We start from the raw sequence: 22,880 nt of genomic DNA, 5'->3' as shown, positions 1-22,880 counted from the left end.
TTTTTAATTAATAAAAAGGGGTTAAACAGTGCTGTACATTTCTTTTAAAATGTAAAAAAATATGAAGCAGAGTCAAACATTTCAGGAGCATCTTTTAATCAATAATCAAAAATCCTGATCAAATATTAGCCTTCCCATTACGAGATGATATTTGACAAAGTTATTTACAGGAAATTTAGTTTTTACACCTTTGTAATGGCATTTCTCTAACTTTATTAAAAGTATGTAATCTTTTATGTCAAATTTAAAAAGATATATATAAGCTTTTTTATTTCTAATTAAAATGAAAGAATAAAATCAAGTAGAATAAGAATTAGTTACCAATTAAATGAAATCAGTATTATCAGTATAAATTATTGTTGAGGTTAAAGTTTTAAATATAACATTTTGAATATAGAAATATTTCACAAATTAAATAACAGAAAAGATCCTTTAAAAATTAAAGTAAAACTGCCAGTAGGTGGCGGCGAATGATTGAGTGTGTCACTGAATCATTCATTCAATTGATTTGTTCAAAGGACTAATTCATTCAGGAACGAAACAAGTGATTGGCTTTATGAATGGGTAATTGATTCAGATTTGTTAAAAAACTGTTTCGTTTTGACTTTGACAGCGCATATAGAACTATTTTTGGAAAAAGCACCATTCTACTAAACAAATTTAATTCAAGCACTTTCAAGGACTTGTATTTGCTTTTAAGTACTTTCCAGGCCTTGAATTCATGTGTCTGATATTCAAGTACTATCAAGAAGCGAGGGAACCCTGTTTGTAGAACTTAATCTGAGATCAGTTTTGAGGCACTTAGTAGAAAGTAAATAGAATGTTATCCCACATTATGTCTGAAATTCTGGGGAGAAATTCTGAGAATTATCCACAATCTCATCTAATATTTTGTTTTGTGAACTTCTTTCATGCACAGTGTCAGTTATTTTGGTATGACTGATTTTAGATAAAGGCCATGCAAAAACAAAACGTGAAGTGAATCATTTTAAAAGTGGGTCAGATTTCCTCTTCCTGTCTGTTGAGTTTGTGCTTATCAACACTATCTTGAGAAAATGCTCTGTAGATAGGAGTCCAAGGTATTCTGAAGCTGCAGCTCAGACTGGGTGTTATAGAAACATTCTGTGACGGAAGTAGATTCGGAGGTGTGAAATGATCATAATGAAAACAGGAAATTCACTGTTTTGTTGTTTATTGCAAGATCTGTCGAACTTCGAGTTGTTGTTTTATTGATCATTCAACAACCTTGATTTGTCTTTCTTCAAAGTCATAAGCAAAAAATTTAAACATAAGCTAAAATTTTAGCTTGCAGAGGGACAAGTTGTCCTCATTTGACCGTCCTTTGTTGGGACGGGGTCTGAATTGCTTTTAGAGCTGTGCATGTTGTGCTGGCTGCTGTGCGTGGATCGCTGACTCAAGCTGACTTTGTTACACAGTGACGCCATGCTTCTTCTGATCTCCTGACGGATATTGTTGCTGGAAAACACATAGAGAATGGGGTTGAAGGCGCTGTTGAATGTCGACAATCCTAAAGAGATTTTGTAGGCCATGTAGATGTGCTTTTTAAAGTAACAATCCTCATGCAGCTTGGTGAAGTGGAAGTTGATGGCGCGCAGCAGCAAGATAATGTGGTATGGAGCAAAACAGATCAAAAACAAAGCCACCACAGTCACCGCCAGGTAGCGCACCTTCTCTTTCTGATGAGGATTGAGGCTCGTGCTGGCCTGAACGTTGGCAAGAATGGCTCTATTGGTGAAGATCAGGATGGCGAGGGGGATGAAGAAGCCAATGCAAACGCGAGCGTAGCTGAATCCCATTACTATCGCTGATCCCTGGTTGGGCTCAAAGCAACGGCGATTTCCTTCGTCAGCATTGCCTTCGGACATGATGAAGACGGGCACGTGAGCCAAGCCCACCACCATGTAGGTCGAAAACGCCACAAGAGCTGCGACCCTTTTCTGGCGAAGGCCGCGAGACTCAATGGCATAGACCACTGCCACATAGCGGTCGATGGACACGCAGCACAGCAGGAAGATGCTGATGTACATGTTGTTGAAGAACACAAAGCCAGTCACTTTGCAGGCCATGGAGCTCCAGGGCCACTCGTGGTTTCTACTGACATACACAGTCCACAAAGGCAGCGTGAAGAGGTAGGTAAGGTCACACAGGGACAGACTGAACAGGTAGATGCCGAGGACGTTGTTACGACACACCTGGTGGAGGGTTAGGTAGACCGTGGCCAGGTTGGCTGGCAAGCCGATGATAAAAACCACAATGTAGAGCACCATAAGAGGAACACGGTCATCTTCATAAGATATTTTACAGGTCACATTCATACTCTCATTCGTGGTCATCAAGATGCTCCGTGCCATAGTGGATGCATGCATCATATCTGGGGGGAAAATAAAGAGAGAAAAGAAACTGTAAAATTGTACACATTTTAAAACTTTAAAATAATAACATTTAAATAAATAAAAATAACAAAAGGTAAATGCCTGTTTCTACACACTAAAAGTTAAATAGAATGTTTAGATTTTTTTTCTAAATTCTAATTCTACTAGATGTTTATGTTAAAGCTCAAAGTCACTTTTCTCCACTTTTTCCATTGCTTCTGTTTATTTCACACGTGGATTTTGACAAAAAGGTGGTATCTGTCAAAGATCAGAATCTAAATAATATCCACATTCAAAGCCATTTTTTTCTACAATAATTCTCTTGGTTTTGGACCTAAAATCTGTATTTCACTCTTGAGGCATCCAACATACACACAATCACTGAATTATACAAGGTTGATAATTTGGCACAGATAAAAGTAATTTCTCTTTGACCTGATCACTGATAAGCAGCAAAAGACTAAAACTTTCCAATCTAACCGCATTACACTGTCTGTAGTGTTTCAGTGATCCTGCCATGTCTTAACCACAGTAAAACATCCTGTTCCCCTTCATCTCAACACAGCACGTTGTCACACTCCCTACGTGTGCCCCAACCAGACAAGACCGCCACAGAGGGGAAAACTAGTGCATCAGAATGAAAACATGCTAGTGGAAACCACATTTGTTGCTAAATGAATTATGTGAATAACAGTCTCGCACTAGACATTTCAGAATCTTGAAATGAATTGTTAATAAGACCAAAATACAATAGGAAGTCAATGAGCAAGATGTTTTTAACATTTAGAGGGTAAAATAACAGTTAAACCACCCATAGGTTTTGCAAACTAAAGACTAGCTGACTAACAGTCACTCCCTTTTTTACACTGGGAAAAAACCCTGACCTTGCACTTGAACTCTACAGAGAATTGGCCAAGTAAATAGTGCAAGTCCTCTATTTGACCTAATGATGCTAACAAGAACAGTTCTGGCATAATGGCATTGATGAAAAGACACAAAGAAGAATACAAACTGTGACCTCCTTTTAGTCATTAAATCTCTGTACGGGTGTTAAGACAGACACTGTGACTTTTGGATCAGATGAAACCTTTTATTTGCTCATCCCATATCATTAGTGTCAAGACACTGGCGATGCTCAGTCAAGTGTATGAGACCTTTATTTTCAGACGCTCCAGGCAGATTCAGGGAAACAAGCTAAAACATGATGCTCAACAGCAAGATGATGCCAGACATACCGATATTTATTATCTGAAATCTATTTTAGTTATCACTAATGCACTCCAAATGTATCAGAACCGAAACATATGATATTTTTGAGTCTTAATCAAACTGACACTTCATTAAATATTCATGACTCCTTTGTTTACTGCTGACACTGAGATCAAACCATACCGGACCTCTCAAGTTAAAAATGATGTTTGTTAAATATGACATTTAACACTTCAGATCTATATGTTTTTAAAACCTCATAAGGTTCCTCGAAGATAGGATTTCAATCTCATCTATCAGCCAACTTTCGAACTAACGATCTTCTAAGCATTATCTAATGTAGTAATCTTAGTTATTAATATCGTAAGCTATATTAAAGTGTTTCAGTTCAAATTGAACATTCCTGCAACAACAACACTGGTGCATCTCAATATGTAAAAGCATAAATTACATTTTCTATAAATGTAACGTATAAAATGGCGTGGCTCTTACCTCTAAATGGTGTTAAGAATGTGTCCACACTTCAGCCATAACCGTTTAAATTACAGTGGAGTAGCGCAGCGCGTGTAAGGATGAGGGGCAGCGCGCGCACGCACATCTCTACCACACACACGATCATGTGATCATCAAACATCTGCTTTCTGTGGGAAATAAGGTGTTATAACTGAAAGAAAAAAATACAAACTATGAAGCAAAGAGAGTCGCAGATAGAACGTTTATTTTAGCATCATGGGCGCGGTGTGGGTTTACGTGAGAGAATCGATGATTAGAATTTGAAACAGTCTGCAAACAGTTTCAAAAAAATTCAGACCCACCATCATACTTCGAATTATTGGACATACATTAAATATTTGTATATTAAACCTACAGTCAGTGGTGCCCCTAGAAAAATTTTATGGGGTGCCCAGATGAGGCCACAGTAAATCTTGGGGTGGCACATCAAAATAAAGAAAGAAAAAAAATTAAGGGTTGATATCTCTGTGATTTCTGGGATTCTTATCGATAACGACAATTTGACAATATTTTGCTGAGTGTGCAATTGCTGATATCTTATTTCTAATTGTGCCTACAGCTGACTCCTGAATTTTTTATTTTTACCTTTACTGTTTACCTGTGCACCATTTTTTTAGGTCAAATACTTGCATTTGGGCTGTTACCAAGCAAATGCAATCAGTATCAACAAAACTGATCTTTGCAATGCAGAGAAAACAGAAGCTGCATCTGAGGTGCCATTTAGATGTTTTTACACTGTTTAATGCAGCTCTGTGGGACATTGAATACTTTAACCTGCAGTTACAAATGAATAAATAATGTTTTGATATTTTAAACATAAAACATTGAAAACTGATATTTGAAATTATTTAAAAAATAAAAAAGGTTCCTTAAATGTAAAATTAAAACCTCCAGTAGATGGCAGCGAGTCACTGTTAATAAGGGAGTCATTTTGATTGAACCGAATCATTTAAACGGTTGATTCATTCAGGAACGAAACACTTTCATGTTGCTCAGAGACGCAAAACAGTGACTGTTTGGAATGATTTTTGTTTTTAGAAATACAGCAAAAACAGGGAATATGTTGTCTAAAACTTAAGTCTCTTGAGATTAACTTATTGTTTAATGAACTGTTGAATAAAATATCACATGCTGACTTTTGGAGAAAAACGTCACTCTTTGTGTGATAGTAACTATATGAAATTATATACAAAAATATATAGATCTATACATTTTTCTGAATTTGAATTCTGTATTTAATAGAAACCACTGCAAATCATCCTAGTGGTGGGCCACTCATTTAAATAAATTTTATTAGTTTATCCTTTTTTAGGATTAAATAAAAATATTAGTTTTCTTGTATCACATTAACACAGTAAAATGAACCTGAACCAGTTATTTTAATAGCCTACAATGAAAAGCCAGCATCCTCCTCCAGAAAATACAATTTATATGAAGAATATTTCAGCTGGTCTAAAAAAAAAAAATCTGCATTAACTTTAACTTAAACTTTTAAAAAAAGATGTAAAAATAACTCTCTTAAAGGGTTAGTTCACCCAGATAGCAAAATTATGTAATTAATAACTCCAAACCCGTAAGACCTCCATTTATCTTCGGAACACAGTTTAAGATATTTTAGGTTTAGTCTGAGAGCTCTCAGTCCCTCCATTGAAGCTGTGTGTACGGTCTACTGTCCATGTCCAGACAACATCAAAGTAGTCCATGTGACATCAGAGGGTCAGTTAGCATTTTTTGAAGCATCGAAAATACAATTTGGTCCAAAAATAGCAAAAACAACGACTTTATTCAGTATTGTCTTCTCTTCCGTGTCTGTTGTGTGAGAGAGTTCAAAGCAAAGCAGCTGGATATCCGTTTCGCGAACGAATCATTCAGTTCACCAAATCGAACTGCATTTTTTTAAACGGTTCGCATCTCTAATACGCATTCATCCACAAATGACTTAAGTTGTTAACTTTTTTTTTAATGTGGCTGACACTCCCTCTGAGTTCAAACAAACCAATATCCCGGAGTAATGAATGCACTCAAACAGTAACGTTACACTGACTGAACTGCTGTGAAGAGAGAACTGAAGATGAACACCGAGCCGAGCCAGATAATGAACAAAAGACTGACTCGTTCACAAGTGAAGAACCGGTTGCATCAGTTTTCGGATCACCAGTAGTTCTTTCCGACAGTTCGATTCAATAAACCGGTTGAAGAAAGCGGTTCACCGGTTCTTTTGCGCTCGACGTATAATGGCGTCAATTACGATGATTGCCCTTGATTCAAGCCTTAGGTTTACCTGGGCTCATAACACTAGCACAGAATCAGTTCAGAATCAATCACCAAAAGAATCAGTTCAGTTCAGACGCCATGTGTGTCGGTCTGCTTCACGAAGAATCACACATGCGCAGTATCATCAGCTCCTCGGTTCTCGAATCAGACGCGTCTGACAGAAACAGTTCTTGACTCGTGAACGAGTCAATGTTTTGTTCGTTATCTGTCTCGGCTCGGTGTTCATCTTCAGTTCTATCTTCACAGCAGTTCAGTCAGTGTACTGTTTGAGTAAATGAATTACTCCGGGATATTGGTTTGTTTGAACTCAGAGGGAGTGTCAGCCACATTAAAAAAACAGCTTATGTCATAGCGGAAATTCCGATTAATCCTCTGTTTACCAATAGAGCCTTTAATTGAGACAGTGAGGGGGACAGATCGGGTCACTATGAATCTGGGGGGGTCATCCCCCCCCCCCCCCCCCCCCCCCCCCGTCCCTAGTGACATCTGCGCGCCTGGTCTTATGCTGATTTGCTGCTCAGGAAACATTTCTTGCCATTAGTAATGTTGAAAACAGTTGTGCTGCTTAATATCTCTGTGAAAACCATGATTTTTTTTTCAAGATTCTCTGACATATCTTTGGTAACATTATAAACGTCTTGCAAATGAACTGAAAGTAAGTGTAAATTTGGTAGCTCCAACTTAAAAATTTATAATGGGATGACAAATCTACTATATTTGTTCATAAATATGACACTTTGATTTTAGTTTCTAAACGTGTTTTCTACTGTTTTTCATTTAAAGGAGTTTATAGATTTTTTCTGGAAACCATTAATGGCTTCACAAATAGCTCTGAATTTAAGCTGTATAGAGTACACACAACGATTCTGAAATAACCAAAACTTGTGGAATTCCAATGAAAAAGGTTATATGATGCACAATTTACATCATGGTTCAAAATGACACAGTGTGGGAACTTCCTGGCTCATTCTGCGGCTGTGCACTCGTTTGTGGTTATAAATCTGCCTCCATTTACAGAAACTGTGAGTTTACCCTGTAATTGTGTCAATGCTGTACTGTTGAAACAACTTTAACAGCTTTTATCTTATTCATATCTACAGTCAGATATTTACCAGAAAACCGGTATGGTAATATAAACTATTACTAAAATAAAAAGAGTGTCAGAAATGTTCTAAATTTCATACATGTGCTAACAAAAAGGTGTGAGGGGTGAAAGAGTACGCTCTTCACATAAGCCACCAGCGATAGCCTTCCTTTAGAAATGTTCAGCTGTAGAGTTGGCAGTTTAATCATACACAGAACAGATGCATTTGCAAAAGAATCACTCTGAATGACTCGCTCCACTGGTTCTTTGAATAGTTCAATGGCTGTGAGGATCTCATTCCTGTTTGTTAAGGATTAACTCCATATTAAGCAGCTTTATAGTGTTTTTTGTGTAACACTGTCTATGAAAGAGCTCTGACACACATCTGCCCACCACTGCCTCGTGTCACTCTTTCCAACTGTCTGTTTTTCCATCTGATTTGCTGAAAAACAAAAAAGTACTTCACCACAAGCACAAAATTGCATTGCAACAGATGAAGTGACCTGTAGAAGACACTGATAAATTACTGTCAGATGTTTCTCAAGATTTCTCCTCAAACCTACTCATGCAACACTGTGATTCATTCAGAAAATGGCTCAAGAGCAGAGTCTCACTTCCTCTTACAGCATTACTGAGGAGTTCCTGGACCTTCCTGTATTCAGGCGAGTCTCGTTCCAGCTTCTCTCTGTACACAGCAAGCTGCTGCCGGTCCTTCAGGTCTCTGTATGTCTGAATGAGCAAAACAAATACAGTGATTTACACTGAGAAACACTGGCAGAGTGACTGGAGAATGAACTCACATTGATGACGATGTCATGACATTTATATTTCAGAGCCACGCTGAGCTTGAGCTCTGGGTCATCGATGAGGTTCATGTACTCCTGCAGCACCTGCAGATCATGGGAAAGCACATGTGAGGAGACTGAGCAGTGAGGAAACCGAACAGGTTTATTACATCATGGAAACTGACGTACGTTTAGAGGGGCGCTGTTCTTCTGCAGGATGTCCACCACTCTGTGAAAGGCAATGGGAGATCTTTTCTTGGTGTATCCTAGCCAGTTCTTGGTGTTGAACAGACTATCCACATCAAACTAGGATTTCAACTTGGCTCTTGCGCAAAGAGCCGTGAGAATATACTGCTTTTCTGAAATCTGCCAACATGCAAAGATGAATGGTTTAGAAACTCTTTCCCATAGACTGTTATTACAAACCTGCACACATGCTGTGTAGACACTACTGGTCTAGACACACTTGAATGAATTTGTGTTTCTAATGACTGATGTAGAAACATCTAAAGGTGTAGGTGTTTGCTAGCAAATATGAAAACTACATGATAAAAGTTATAATCAAGATACATTTGAAGAATCCAAAATATATGATAGTCCTGTCACTTGACAATTCCCACATTTCTATTTGTGTTATTTTATAGCTTTGATAATTTTCATATTGAAAGAAGTAATATTAAAGAATGAGCAAGTGTGTCCAGACTTTTCATGGTGCTGTAATTTGGTAAATATGAAACACAATTTGATGACAAATGATAGTTTATTTTACCCGGAAAGTTTTTCTAATGTTCGAAGGGCTGCTAAAAGTTCCCTGTGGAATAAAAAATGATGACAATTATTGAAATACAGTTGCCCAAAACATATCTGGAGATTTAAACCACACTTAAAAATGTGTAAATATCAAACCAGGTGACATTTATAGCACTTTTCAGAAATCAAACGATGAAGCTGGTTAGGTTTCAGAATAAAAAACAATAGATATATTTTTTATTTTTAAGTTTCTAAAAGCTCTCTGATGCTGTGGGAAACGAGATGTACAAGAAAAAGAATTATTCAATTAGTAAATGATTTACTAAATGAAAAAGATCAACTTAATATAATACAATAATTACAAATATTTATATAATTACCGTATACACTACTTTTCAAACGTTTTTGAAAACAACACTTTTATTCAGCAAGGACAGATTAAATTAATCAAAATGACAGTAAACACATTTATTATATTAAATGTTAATGTTTCTATTTTAAATAAACCCTGTTTTGAACTTTTTATTCATCAAAGAATACTAAAAAATATATCTCACGGTTTTAAAAAATATATATTGTTTTCAACATTGATAATAATGTTTATTATAAGCAGCAAATCAGCATATTAGACTGATTACTGAAGGATCAAGTGACACGGAAGACATTTTAAAATATTTTCAATAAGAAATCAGTTAATTTGTTATAATATTTCACAATATTAAAAAATCCTTACCATGGTGAGTTTTTTTAAAACCAAAATCTTTCCAACAGCCAAAATTTAAAACTTTAGTGAATATTGTATTCATACATATTTTATGAGGTGACTAGTTCGCTGTTTTGTGAACATATCATACATATTTTACAAGGTGGCAAATTTGTAGGAATGCGTATGAACGACCACCCCAACACCGTCCCTATACCTTCCCGGCACAGAAAACGTATAAAATTGTACAAGTGAGGTTATACGAGTTCGTACGAATTAACCACCTCGTAAAATACGTACAAATTGGTCAAGAGATAGTGACGCTTATACTTGATGATATTACGTTTCTAGATTATAAATAATAGTAGTAATTTCCGTATGTTTACAATATAGTGGAGAAGTGAAAGGTGATCTTGTACCTCTGTCTCTCCGTAATGATAAAAGCAGGAGTATTACAATGTGGTGATGATTGGCATATTAAGGATGGATGCTTTTCTAGGGAACTTCTTAAAGATTTCTGCATCTGCCTTCTTGTCACTAGTCTGTAAAAAATAAAAAAAATCATATTAATAATAAAATATACATGCATTTTTAAAAATACAGTGTACACAACAATTGTATGAATTGATAGACCATAGCATTAGGATATTTCCTTCAGAAAGTCAGTTTTTCATGTCTGATCGAGTACTTAGTCTTGAGGCCTGCTTCACACATCCTGCGGTTGTGCCACACATTCATCTCAGCACTCATAATAAAAGATTTGAATTCACACTGCATGTGTGAGAGGCGATGCACTTTGTCCCAGATGCAACAATAACAGTCACGTTTCTGAGCTCAGCTTATTGCCAAATATTATAAACAGCAGAAAACACAGTGAAAATGCACTACAAACTATTTTATCAACACAATTGTGTAATACAGGCTGTATGAGAAAACATATTACAATGCTAACTAATTTGCCATTGTTAGAAAAAAAATTTATATTCAGTAAATCTGTACATTTTATTATCTACCAAGTGATTAAAACAATCTTTCAATGCAGTAACCTAGAAATCACATTATTTTATGCACTGAGCCATAGTGAGCTGAGCCAGAAAATACAGATCAAGAGTAAAGACCTTGCCTTCTAACAAAACTATATTCACATTATACAGCTGACCGATACAAACTGAAACTCACTTGTTCATGTGTGCTATTGAGCCATAAGAATAAAGTGAGAACAACCTTTGTTTTTTGTTTCATAATAAAGGAAACATCTGCCATGTAACCCAGTTTGAGAGCCCCTCCGTCTGGCTTCCCTCTGTACACAGAGACCCGTCACCTACCACATCATCCTCAGGAAAGAGGAAGAGGAAGAGTGAGGAGGTGCGGAGGAACATCATGGTAAGGTGAGGAAGAAATCAACAACATCTGTGTCATTTTTTGATGTTTCAACAATCTTTGTTTAATATACAGGGAAAATAAGTCTTTTTCCTTAAGGTGAAATTTGGGATGGGGTGTGGCATTATTTTTCCAATTCCATTTGCTAGCAGTACATAAATTATTGTTCTCCATTATATTACATATTGTTATTATTTAGTTGTAGAAGTTGTAAGGGAAACAGGTCAATTTAGCTCAAAGGGGATCATTTAAGATTTAAAGGAAATTTGAACAGAATCACTGTTTCACGGCTGATCACTGAGACCCCTGCGATTCACTGAACGAGCCGTTTAACATCAAATCTGCGCTGGATATTAATATCCAAACTATAGTGAAAACACTATCAATTAGCACAGTAACAAGATCGGCAGTTTAAGACATTAACTTGTAAGCACAAAACACAAGATACTTCTCTTTTCGATATGAATAAGGCTTTATTAGATAAATCTAAGACATAAACTAATCTAACACATGAACATACGCACTCACACATTCACACAAGTTGCAGGAAGATCGAACGTTAGGGAAAGAATGAGTTTAAGAGAATGAAAATGTGAAGTCCCAAGTTTACAGCAATACGTGAAATTGCATAGACATGAACAGCCATCAATCACTTAATTAGCCCTAGCATTGAGTTCCTCAATGAGATTAAAATTATATTAGATACACCAGTACAAATGTCTGGAGGTAGTACTTGCGTCTCCTGTGTAAAGTTGTAGTTGAAAGGGGGTTTCCCGATGTCGCTGATTGGCTGGAAGTTCAGTAGTCGCTGAAGTGACGTCTTGGGAAGCCCGTGGTTGGGCGTTGGCTGACGATGCAGAGTTGTGTGGCTAGTTGGAGTTAAACGGGCACTCGAGGTCAGGCTCGGAGACACGGCGTTACAAAACTTAACTCAGAACACGAAACTCTCAAACGGAAAAGAAAAGAAGTTTGATGTTTCTTCTCATCGTGGCTAAGTAGCAGCAGGCGTGCAGGCCGAAGCACGCTGGAACCACGCTCAAAGAACAGCGATGACTAAAAGCATGGCTAAAAGCTAAAGCTAAGAAGCAAAGCTAAAAGCAAACTAAAAGCAAACATGACTAATAGCAAAAGCTAAGAAGCAAAGCTACAAGCTAAAAGCATACTTAAAGTGGACATGACTGATAGCAAAAGCTAACCTTAAAGCTAAAAAAAAGCTACAAGCTAAAAGCAGACATGACTAATAGCAAAAGCTTAATGCAAGCTAAAAGCTAAAAGCAAGATTTAATGTTGTCCTAAGTATTTAAACCTCAAATGTTGTCTTGACCAATCAGATATTGTCTTGGCTCGGGGGTATCATAAATCATATGTTATCACATCAAGCATGTGGTCAGAATTTTTCCGCTCTTGCAGGGTCTAATTTTGGACATGATTCCTATAACAAGAATATGATACATTTGACAAATAACTGATGGTCATGACTGTTTCAAGCAAGCAGATTCAAGCACATACATATGAAACATGAATATATATCCTTAAGTTATCCAATAGTTATTAAAAGACATACACAATAAGTGATTATAACATTATAGTCAAATGTGTGGGTTACATATAAATGAATATGGAGTGAAGCGAGTGAAGTGGACTGATATTCATTTATAAGTCATTTTGAGTCCATTTTGGTCCATTTATATCTATAAAATACAGTTTCTGTGTCATTCTCTGACAAAGATTTCTGTGGAGACCAGAGGTTAAAAGGCCCCCCCTTAAGCCTGGAACACACCAAGCCGATGCTGACGAACTATCGCTGATGAAAGCCAACTGTGTTGTCACCTCGCGTCAGGGTAAAAAGCTGCACTTGAACACACGAGAGAACTACTGCTGACTGTTAGGCTGAATGCGCGTTCTGCGCCTGCATGTAAATGAGACAACTGTCTATTTCTGCAGATATATCTGTCTATATTCGTCATTCAAAAAGGGAAACTGATGCTGCCGGCTGAAGTTATACAAACCGTAAACAAAGCAGCACGTGCTTACTGTTTTGAATATTAATCCTGCTAAACACTTTCTTTATTCCACTCCTCTCGTGTTAATATTGAAATATTCGCCAAGGAACAATCAGGTAAGATGACATATCATTAGAACAGCCTCTATCTGTACCGTTTTGACTTTGCTTGCTGTTTTGCTATTATTCTCGTCCACTGACTCGTTCACTAAGCTGAACAGCCAATCAGAGTTCCCTCTTTCACCGATGGCCCGACGCCGATTCAACATGTCGAATCAGCAGAAGAAAAGCCGACGAGGACCAATTTCAGCCGACGGTGCGGAACACACTGAGGAAACTTAGTCGGCCTACGCACAAAAACTGCCCGACGGCCGACCGTCGGCTTGGTGTGTTCCAGGCTTTAGGAATTTCAGTCTGGTTCTGCTAGGTGGGAGAAGTGTTTATTACTCTCATGGGTTTACATGTGATGTCCGGCGTTGCATCTCAATTACTTGCCCCGAATTTGACAATCTCTTCTCCGAATTGAAATTGTCAATAATTGTTCGAATGGTGTTAATGTCGAAAGCTGTTCTGTGAAAGAGTTGGTTGGTTGGTTAACTTGTTTCGGACTTGTGGCACTAGGACTGATTTATGACCCCCTGTTGCCTTCCTGAGGAATTTGGCTCATGTTTCAACCAAAGTCCTGATCGACTCTTTAATTTGTCTGGTTCGGGTCAGATACGCTACAAAGATTACAGTGCTCAGTAAAGTGTTTCAATTATTCATATACTTACACTTCCAGTCAAAGGTTTTTCACACCTTTTGGTTTTCATGATCTTAAAAAACAAACTAAAATGTCTTGTTTTTTTTTTGGTGATCACTACATCATTTTCATATTTTATTCAGGGGCACAACTGCAAATTTGCTGAGGGGTATGCAAGATCAGTGTTGGCGCACCCCTGAGTTCTAGTAGCACTAAATAAATCACTAACCAAAAGCCCATTACTAGCTTGTGCATACAAACTCATCAGGAGTGAAAAAAGTGACAAAGGTTTGACCCCCCCCCCCCCCCTTTTTTATACCATAGGGAAAGTTAAAAAATCAAGTAAAAAATATATAAATATATATACAAAATATATAAAAGTATAAAGTGTGTGTGTGTATATATATATATATATATATATATATATACACACAGTACTGTGCAAAAGTCTAAGGCCACTAGTATTTTCACCAACAAAAATTTTTGATCTTTTGCTGTAGTGTGTCAGTAGTAAATATCAGTTTACATTTCCAAACATTATTTTTGCCATTTAATGTAATAATCCAGTGAGATTTTTGTTTGCACGAAAAGTCCACACAGAGATTTGTGCCGTTTTTGGCACTGCTTTTATTAGTGCTCTTTCATCATTTCAATCTCTTGACTATTATTCTTAAATGTGGGAACAGTAAACAATAGTTTATTGGTTGGACTCCCTCACCTCTATGATTATTTGTCTCTCGAGGAGTGTATAGTGGTCTTGAACATGAGAGGCATCATCTTGAGAGAAAGGAAGGCTGAGAACAAACAGAGAGATCATTAAAGGTCAGCAGCAGATGATTCTGAACTCTCTACTGAATTCCTCTGAAAGATCTTTACCTGAGGCAACTTTTGAGGAAGTCTCTTCTTCGGCCTTCATCTTTAATATTTATGTGTTCTTTGTATTGCATCAACTGTTTAAAATACAAAAGAAGCCAGTTTAACATATGTGTGATCAAACAGAAACATTACTACAACTTACTGATAAAAAAAAAAATTGGTAATCTTTTGCATTAACGTTCAACCTGTTAACATTAGTTAACTACTTTAGTTCAAATGAAAACAATGAAAAATACTTTTAAAGCATTTATTAATCTTTGTAAACGTTAATTCCAACATTTACTAACACGTTACTGAAATCAAAAGCTGCATCTGCTAATATTACTTAATGAATCTGAGCCAACATGAACAGTTGTATTTTATTAACATTAACGAAGATGCATAAATACTATAACTAACCTATTTATTGTAAATCTAATTATTGTAATGTGTTACCTAATTTATTTTACTACAAATGTTCAACATCCTTGTCTATTCACTTTCATTTTAGCAGAAAGCTGAAAAGTGTTCATTTTGTTAAGGCTAAGTGAAAATAATACATTTTCTTAGCGACAGATGCTATTTATACTAAGTGCAAAATCATTAAAAAAAATTTAAATGTTATCTTAATCAACTTTTTTTTTATCTAGATGAAATGTTTGGAACATCGGTTAAGAAAAAAAATTCACAAGAAAAAAAAATGGTACTGCTGGACACGTGTACACATCAAATAGGAAGTGTTTGCATTTCTATTTGTTAATTCTGGGCTCTCCCCTCCTCTTTAAGAAAGCATTTATAAATTGGGAGGTGCATTTTTTTTGGAGCAAGACAAATGTAGTCATATGACCTGGAGATGACACTGCTATAGAGGGTTAAATATGTATGGTCATGTGTGCACCAGCTGTGAGTATAAAGACAGTTGAGTGTGTAAGTGCAGTTAGTACCTACCGCCATATCTTCTGTCCTGCCAAGAGCCCTAAAATATAGTCAGGTGACCAACGTGATAAAGACAGTTATTCAAATGAAACACACACAAGCCAACTCTTCAAATCAAATAAGCAATGCTAATATATGGAGAGATGCCAACCGCCCTCAAACAAAGACACTGTAGACAACTATTTTTAACACGTTTCTCACTAAAAGAGGAAGTTATATATATATAAACTTACTTCAGTAACTCAACCAAAAGCTTTTGTTCTCCCATTTCTTTTAAATAATGCACGTAATGACGCAAAGCCACATCTCTCTCCATTAACTCTCGAAAGAGAATTTCTGCAAAAATTAAAAATAAAAACATACTTTCTAAAAAAATATTGTACTTATTTAGAAAACAAGAGAAGGAGAAGGAACTGGTGAGCAATGACAGATCACAATACATCTCACCTTTGCTTAATGACTTTTTTAAAATATATCAAGACCTGCAGTAGGAAAATGCAAAATATCAGTTAATAAGCACAAGCTGTTCCTACTGATATGAACCCTCATAAAGTCATAGCAGTGGTTCAATATAAGGTGTGTGAGAGATGTGCGGCTTACAGCAGTGATGAGGTTGACATCATAAACTGCAACGGCTTCATCTAGCAGCAGAAGTTTGTCTTGCAGAGAGCAGAACTTTTCTAGAGAACAAGCCTGTGAAAGAATCATTTTAATTAGATGAGAAAAGCATATTTTACCATTTACAGCCATTCAAATGTAGCCATATATTCTGACGAAATCCTTTTTGTAAGCAAAATAAAATCATGTGACTGATATTTTGTTATATGACAGCAGATATATTTTAAAAATATAAAATGGAAAGAAAGGGGCCTGCACCTACTGCTATTGAGAATTAAATAAATGGCTTTATTCAAATATATCAGATCTCCTGACTTCACGTTTACACCTACTTTCTAGTGTTGTACATCTTGTATTTACTGTATCAGTTAACAGTAAAAATACTTTCTATATAAAGCTCTTTGCTGCCCCCTACCCGTCCTTTCTGCATTCTTCTCACGGTTTCCTCAGGACTCAGGTCACTGACAAAATCCTATGGCATTTAGAAAACAAATAAATAGAAAAAAATCTTAAATTACACAGTGGAAACTTTTGGCCAAACACACACACTACCATTCAAAAGTCTGGGCTCAGGAAGTTTATTTTTCTGGGAGAAAATAATACTTTAATTCAGCAAGGATGCATTCAGCTGATAAAAGTGAAAGTAAAGAATTTTAGAATGTTATATTGTTAAATGAATGCTGTTCTTTTGAACATTCTATACATCAAAGCTTTCTGAATTGTTTTTTTAAATTAAGCAGCACACTGTTTTAACATTGATAATGATAAATGCTCCTTAAGCATCAAATCAGGACATTAGACTGATTGGAAGGATCATGTGACACTGAATACTGGAGTAATGATGCTGAAAATTCAGCTTTGCCATCACAGGAATAAATCATATTTATATAAAATGTATTAAAATACAAAACAGTCATTTTAAATAGTAAAAATACTTCACAATATTACTTTTCGACTGTATTTTTGTTAAAAAAAAAGCTTTGAAGAACAAAAACATTTACATTTAGTCATTTAGCAGATGCTTTCCAAAGTGACTTACAAATGAGGACAATGGAAGCAATCAAAATCAACAAAAGAGCAATCATATGAAAGTGCTATATCAAATCAACGCAGTACACATAGCAAGGTTTTTTTTTTTTTTTTTTTTTTTAATTATATAATGCATAAAAATTAAATCAGTATAATAGATAAAGAATAGAGCAGGCTAGTGTTAGAGGTAAATTTGTCTTTTGAAAACATTTTCAGTCCTTTTACAAATCAAAGTAAGTGTATGAGTCTCACTAGCGTTTAACAGGATGGTGTTCTCTGTCTTTCTTCAACATTAAAAATCTTATCCCCAGATGTTTGAATAGTGGCCAATGTGTGTTACCTTTCCATCTGACTTGGGCTTTCTCAACAGATGTCAAAAGAGTGAACAGACACACTTCATTCAAAACACATGAGAAGCATAAATCATTCTAAATGCTTCAATGACTTGGACTTACATTCGGAGAAGGACTGGAAAGGTTTACTCTTTGCTGAAGGAATATACACAGAGTTAGATTGGTGAGTCTAAAATGACTGAACTAAAACATACAAGAACTCTTCACTGTAGATTACCTTTAAACAGGGAGCTCAGGGAGTATCCAGACCCCTGTTTAGACCATGACGGAGTGGTGTCTATTTTGGGAAAGCTCTGCTCGCTGCCTGAGCGGATACTGGAGGCGGGTTCCTTCACTGACCAAGAGATGCCTACACACAAACAAAAACTGATGAGCGTCCAGATGAAGGACAGACGGTAAAGACAGATAAAGAGAGAGTAGTGAAAGGACTGCATACTTCCCACAGGTTCCCCGCTCCAGCTGACTCTCTCATCATCATCTTCGTCATCATCCTCATCATCATTCACCAGGATGCTGTTCACGGCCCGCTTCGACTCTTTCAGCTGGGAAATAACAACACAATGTTGTCTAGAGCTTTTTAAACTGAGCACCACAGAGTGGTTCTAGAGAAAATGGCTGGACAATGTGAAATATATATAATAAATATTATACAAAGAATATTGACTGTAAGAATAGGTCTCTAATCTTTCCTTTCTTACTATATAGTGTACATAAAGAAGATTTAAAAACAGACCTCTGTGAGAGTTTTTCTTTGCCAACGTCTGCTTTAATTTAGACAGTTTAATATACTTCCTTTTATTTACCATTTTCTGTAAAGCTCCCACTTAAAAACATACAAAACAACTGACCTGATTTAAAGAGAAAAAAAAAAACGAATTTTCGAATAGAAATTATATAGTTAATTAATTATAAAAGCAAATATTTTGCTTTGGCTCCGTTCTAACAAAAAGCAAACTATTTAAATTCGAGAAGACGTCGTTGTGTTCATAATATTTAACCACATGAAAGGGTTTTAGGGTTGAATAGAGAGAATAGCCAGATATGTGCCGTTAAAAATTATCCAAAATTAATATCTCTATTTTAATTCGTTATTATTATTTTAAATCACAGGATTTTAGAAATATTTAACCAATTATAAGTATTTAAAGGAGCTTGTAAAACTTCGTAATCCCATTTGATCCTCAAGCTCTCGCGAAACCTCGTCAATTCGCGCCTTCACTCAGATTGACGCGCGCGCACAGCCTGAAGGAGACAGATCTCCGTTTATCCGCAAAGCAAGGGTAAACAAATAACTGTTTGAATAGTAGCTACAGCATTTTCTTTACTCAAACACTATGTCTGTTAAGGCTATTGTTTGTGTGTGCCTGAAGACTGGAGAAGTAGGTTTTTTGCCATCTAGACAAAATACTTTTGTATGTTTTAAATATCTTGCTGTGCATATAAGTGCTTAATCGTTTATATCATGAGATTTTGGCTAAGTGTATTAAACAACAAGAAAAAACTAAGCGCCCATAGCAACAATAAACGTTATACCCTAACCTGTAAAAGGTGATGATGGCATTTAATGCGCTGCACTTGCCTCAGATGCAGACAAAACACAGATCTCCTCATTCGCCGGCCAAAGACCTTGTTAACTCCATTTGAGCTTGTTTTCATATAGCCTAATGTTAATTGCACGTGTCTGATACAACACAAGCAGTGTTGTTTAATTATTGATTTTTCTGCCTTTTCTTTCTTTTCCCCCTGTATTTTAGTAGAGTGTGCCATGAAACAGTTTTATTTGTCAAAACCCATCAGACATCATATTGTTTGAATTTGGATGCTTAAAAAAAAAAAAAAAGACTATGAAAAATAACTCGTTTATTATACTCGCGAGGCAGCTTTATACGCGCGAGCTTTGGATGTGACTGTGACTGCACACAGAATTTGGAGCGCACCAGTACCAAATGACTTAAAATACTTAAAAGGTAGGTGTTCAAATTATACATTTTTGTGACAATGCAACAATTACCTGATTAGTCAAGTGACAGTTCTGTCAGCTGTCCCGATCGAAATGTGTGTCTTCTATCGCAGCGCGCAGCAGGTCGCTTTAGTACAGCCAAGATGCGCTAATGAGAAGGAGACACCCCTTGCTGCAGACTGTAGCGCGGTGACGTCACCGTAAGCATGTAAAAAAACAGCCCATATCGATTATTTTAACCATGTTTCATCTGAGGTAAAATTATACGGAATTAAAGTTTATTCTGTAATATCTGTCTTACAATATATTAACATTCTGTTGCACTTTACTTCACTGTGTATATTGTAATATTACACTTTAATGGCACCTTATATATTTCTTACTGAGCTAGTCAAAATTACAACAGATAAAGTACAGTCGTCAGCTCTAATGGAAAATCCTGCTATTTTAACATAGAATAAATAGAATCTATAGCCATTTGCACTTAGTGTAAATAGCCACTGCCTTTCTTATTTTAATCTTTCCTTTGCTATGGTTCTTGTTTATCTATTTATTAACTATAAATTTGGACATTTTTCTTTTGCTTTAGCAATACTGCATGTGAAACATTTAAGCCAGTAAAGTAGTTTAAGTAAAGTTGACTACATACAGTATATTTTCAGTGTCTGCATCCCATTTTATGGATGGTGCCTCCAAAAAAAAAAAAAAACTGATGACAGTGATCTTTTTTTATTTATTTCAAAGAACAAAACAGAAAATATATTTGTATATACAATTTTATTTTCTGTTAAGACTATAGACATGACACAAGAAAAGAAAAAAAAAATCTGAAATTCACCTCCATCACTAATAAAACAATAAGCCAAGCAGTAGCCCTCAAATTCTTTGAATGGATAAAACCCACACAGGACTCTCCTCCTGCGATTCCTCACAGCCAGGTGGACAGCTTTATCTCACTGCACCGGAGGCACTGGGTCAGAGAACATGACGCCCGGAACTCAGGTTGTATTGTTCAGACAATGCACTCCAGTTCACGACACCTAATTTCCATAAAAGAACAAACAATACTAAAGCAATATTAAATCATTTTGAAGAAAGGCAGAAGAGCCATACAAGGAAAATATTTTTAATTTATTTTTAAATATATTATAGCATGGTGTTAGAAAAAGTGTTATTTTCTTTGTCTGTAAACTACCTAAGAGATTTAATTTATAACCAGCATTAACATAAACTAAATTAATAAATTTTGTCAAGTCAAAATTTAGGTTGGCTTGGCTTGAGAAAGCATGGCCTGAAAGTTTGAAGTTTTTTTTCAATTTGAAAATTTTACAGTTGAGGGCTATACAGTCTGTCAGAGAAAGAAAAACAGATAATTACAGTACTCTAGCCACATGAAGTGAGTCTCTTCTCTGAATTTCTTCTCACTGACAATGTCCCCAAAAAGTCATATTAAGACATATGAAGGTCAATTTAAGAGGGAACACTTTACAATAAGGTGTCATTAATAAACACTAGTTAATGTATTAATTAACATGAACTAACAATGAACAATACATGTTACAGTATCTACTAATCTTTGATAATGTTAATGAAAAGATTACAAATATGATATTTTTTTGCAATGCATGCAACCATCAATGGCATTACTTATATTAATAAAGTCTTTCTGCTCTATTTTAAGACATCTTTAATAGTTCATTTTAGGCGAAATAAGACTTTGAAAGACCATCATTCGAATACTATATCATAAAACATGTCATAAATGTTTGAAATCGCACACATTTCCAATGACACGCTCTATAATTATGAACAAAGCATTCTTACATTTAAACGCACATTTTTAAGTAAACAAAAGTAATATCTCATATCCACCATACCTTATGAACATCCTGAAGTGAATTAACCTGGATATGCGCATTAATGAAAGTCAGTACGGCGCACACTCGTATTTACGGTAAATACATATACGTTACTGCGCATGCGCGGTAAACACATACGTGACGTCACCTCGCTACAGTCTGCAGCTAGGAGTACTTGATGAGAAGCGCGCTCCGAGAGAGTTCATGAATTCAAAGACTGGGTTCGAATGACTGATTTAATCTAATAGTTTGTGTTGATTTATTTTATTATTCAAATCTATGTTGAATAAATGCAGGAATTTCCCTCATTATAAACTTGAAAGCTGCGAGAATTATTAAAACCATACAATACAGCTACACCCAGAAATTTAGGACCTGACTAAATATAACTCTATTACACAGTGATTTGAAAAATAAAATTCCACAACTTTTACAAAATGTTTTTAGTCCTGGAAATTGTTGTTTTAAAATCGCATGGCATTTCCATGTTATTCATGACCTTACAGACTAAACGCAACTGGTGCACGCTCTTAAAATCACTTAAACTGGTCCAGCAATGTGATTGCGCGAGTGCTCCGTTACCTCTCCCTCCTGTAATCACATGCTGGATCCGTAACCCCGCTTTGTTCCGGGACCTCGCAATTTACAAATTAAGCACTGAATGGATCATAAAGTGCAGTTATTCTCCCCTGTCACACTGCTGAGGTGAACGGCCGTTGGACTGAATAGAAACACAATGAAGTTGAGTTACGTTACCCGTGAAAACTCATCGTCATCATCATCATCAAATGTGAACACTTTAAATTTGGAGCTGTTCCGGTACTCATCCTCCTCCGGTTTGGCCCGTGACATCTGAAAAACATACACGGTTTAGACTGATCCCTCAGTGTGATCCATCTGACCTATTCAGAAGCCCTCAGCTCCAGGACACTTCATTTAGGTGAATCTTTATCTACTAATGTGCTGCTGTCATCTTAAATTGCCACTATGGCATTTGAGATTCGCTAAGATTGTAGAAGTATCTATTTCATATGCATTGATTTTATTTTGTTGCTTGGACCATGACAAACAAAAACTGCAATATAATTTTATAACGATATATCAGACTTAACGTTACCTTGGAAAAGGTAAATCGTCCCATGAAACGTCAGTTCTTTTCTACCAACTTACTTCCTGTTTTTAATATGTCGCCAAAATAAAAGTCCTACAAACGTGATATTTATTTCCTGCTGTATTGTAGATGTGTTACATAGTATGTATTACAAATAGTCATTAGCGAGTTAGTTACATGATAATAAAAGTTTTAAAACTAATGTAAAAAGCAACTTTTTTGAACAACTATTGTCTATTACATTACACACCTTTTTTCAGGTATTATTGTTGCCTGTTTTCTGTCAGCAATTCATGCTGACTTTAAAATGAAGTCTTTATACTT

General features: G+C 36.0%; 2 protein-coding genes across 2 annotated transcripts; both read right to left on the bottom strand.

The window, feature by feature from the left end:
• Positions 1–596: 596 nt before the first annotated feature.
• On the bottom strand, positions 597–4,265 carry gpr132b (G protein-coupled receptor 132b). The gene is made up of 2 exons (XM_059513546.1): positions 4,095–4,265; positions 597–2,392 (listed from the first exon to the last, which is right to left on the bottom strand). The coding sequence occupies exon 2, from the start codon at positions 2,388–2,390 to the stop codon at positions 1,302–1,304; it is 1,089 nt and encodes a 362-aa protein (XP_059369529.1). The 5' UTR covers positions 2,391–2,392; positions 4,095–4,265; the 3' UTR covers positions 597–1,301.
• A 3,272-nt stretch (positions 4,266–7,537) lies between these two features.
• vipas39 (VPS33B interacting protein, apical-basolateral polarity regulator, spe-39 homolog) lies at positions 7,538–22,522 on the bottom strand. The gene is given in 18 exon segments (XM_059513634.1): positions 7,538–7,915; positions 8,274–8,363; positions 8,448–8,624; positions 9,028–9,069; positions 10,131–10,248; positions 13,116–13,124; positions 14,546–14,629; positions 14,712–14,785; positions 15,639–15,666; positions 15,860–15,962; positions 16,074–16,095; positions 16,097–16,108; positions 16,227–16,319; positions 16,660–16,716; positions 17,729–17,741; positions 17,834–17,975; positions 18,063–18,168; positions 22,202–22,522. Coding segments are annotated over 18 exon segments (1,347 nt in total). The 5' UTR covers positions 22,298–22,522; the 3' UTR covers positions 7,538–7,834.
• Positions 22,523–22,880: the final 358 nt, after the last annotated feature.

This window comes from Carassius carassius, chromosome 27, assembly GCF_963082965.1.
Source record: "Carassius carassius chromosome 27, fCarCar2.1, whole genome shotgun sequence".
Lineage (NCBI taxonomy): Eukaryota > Metazoa > Chordata > Actinopteri > Cypriniformes > Cyprinidae > Carassius > Carassius carassius.
This window is presented reverse-complemented; position numbering and strand designations above follow the sequence as displayed.

Bases quoted from the DNA above. Each gene is read 5' to 3' on its own strand.
- gpr132b (XM_059513546.1), bottom strand. From the start codon at position 2,390: ATGATGCATGCATCCACTATGGCACGGAGCATCTTGATGACCACGAAT.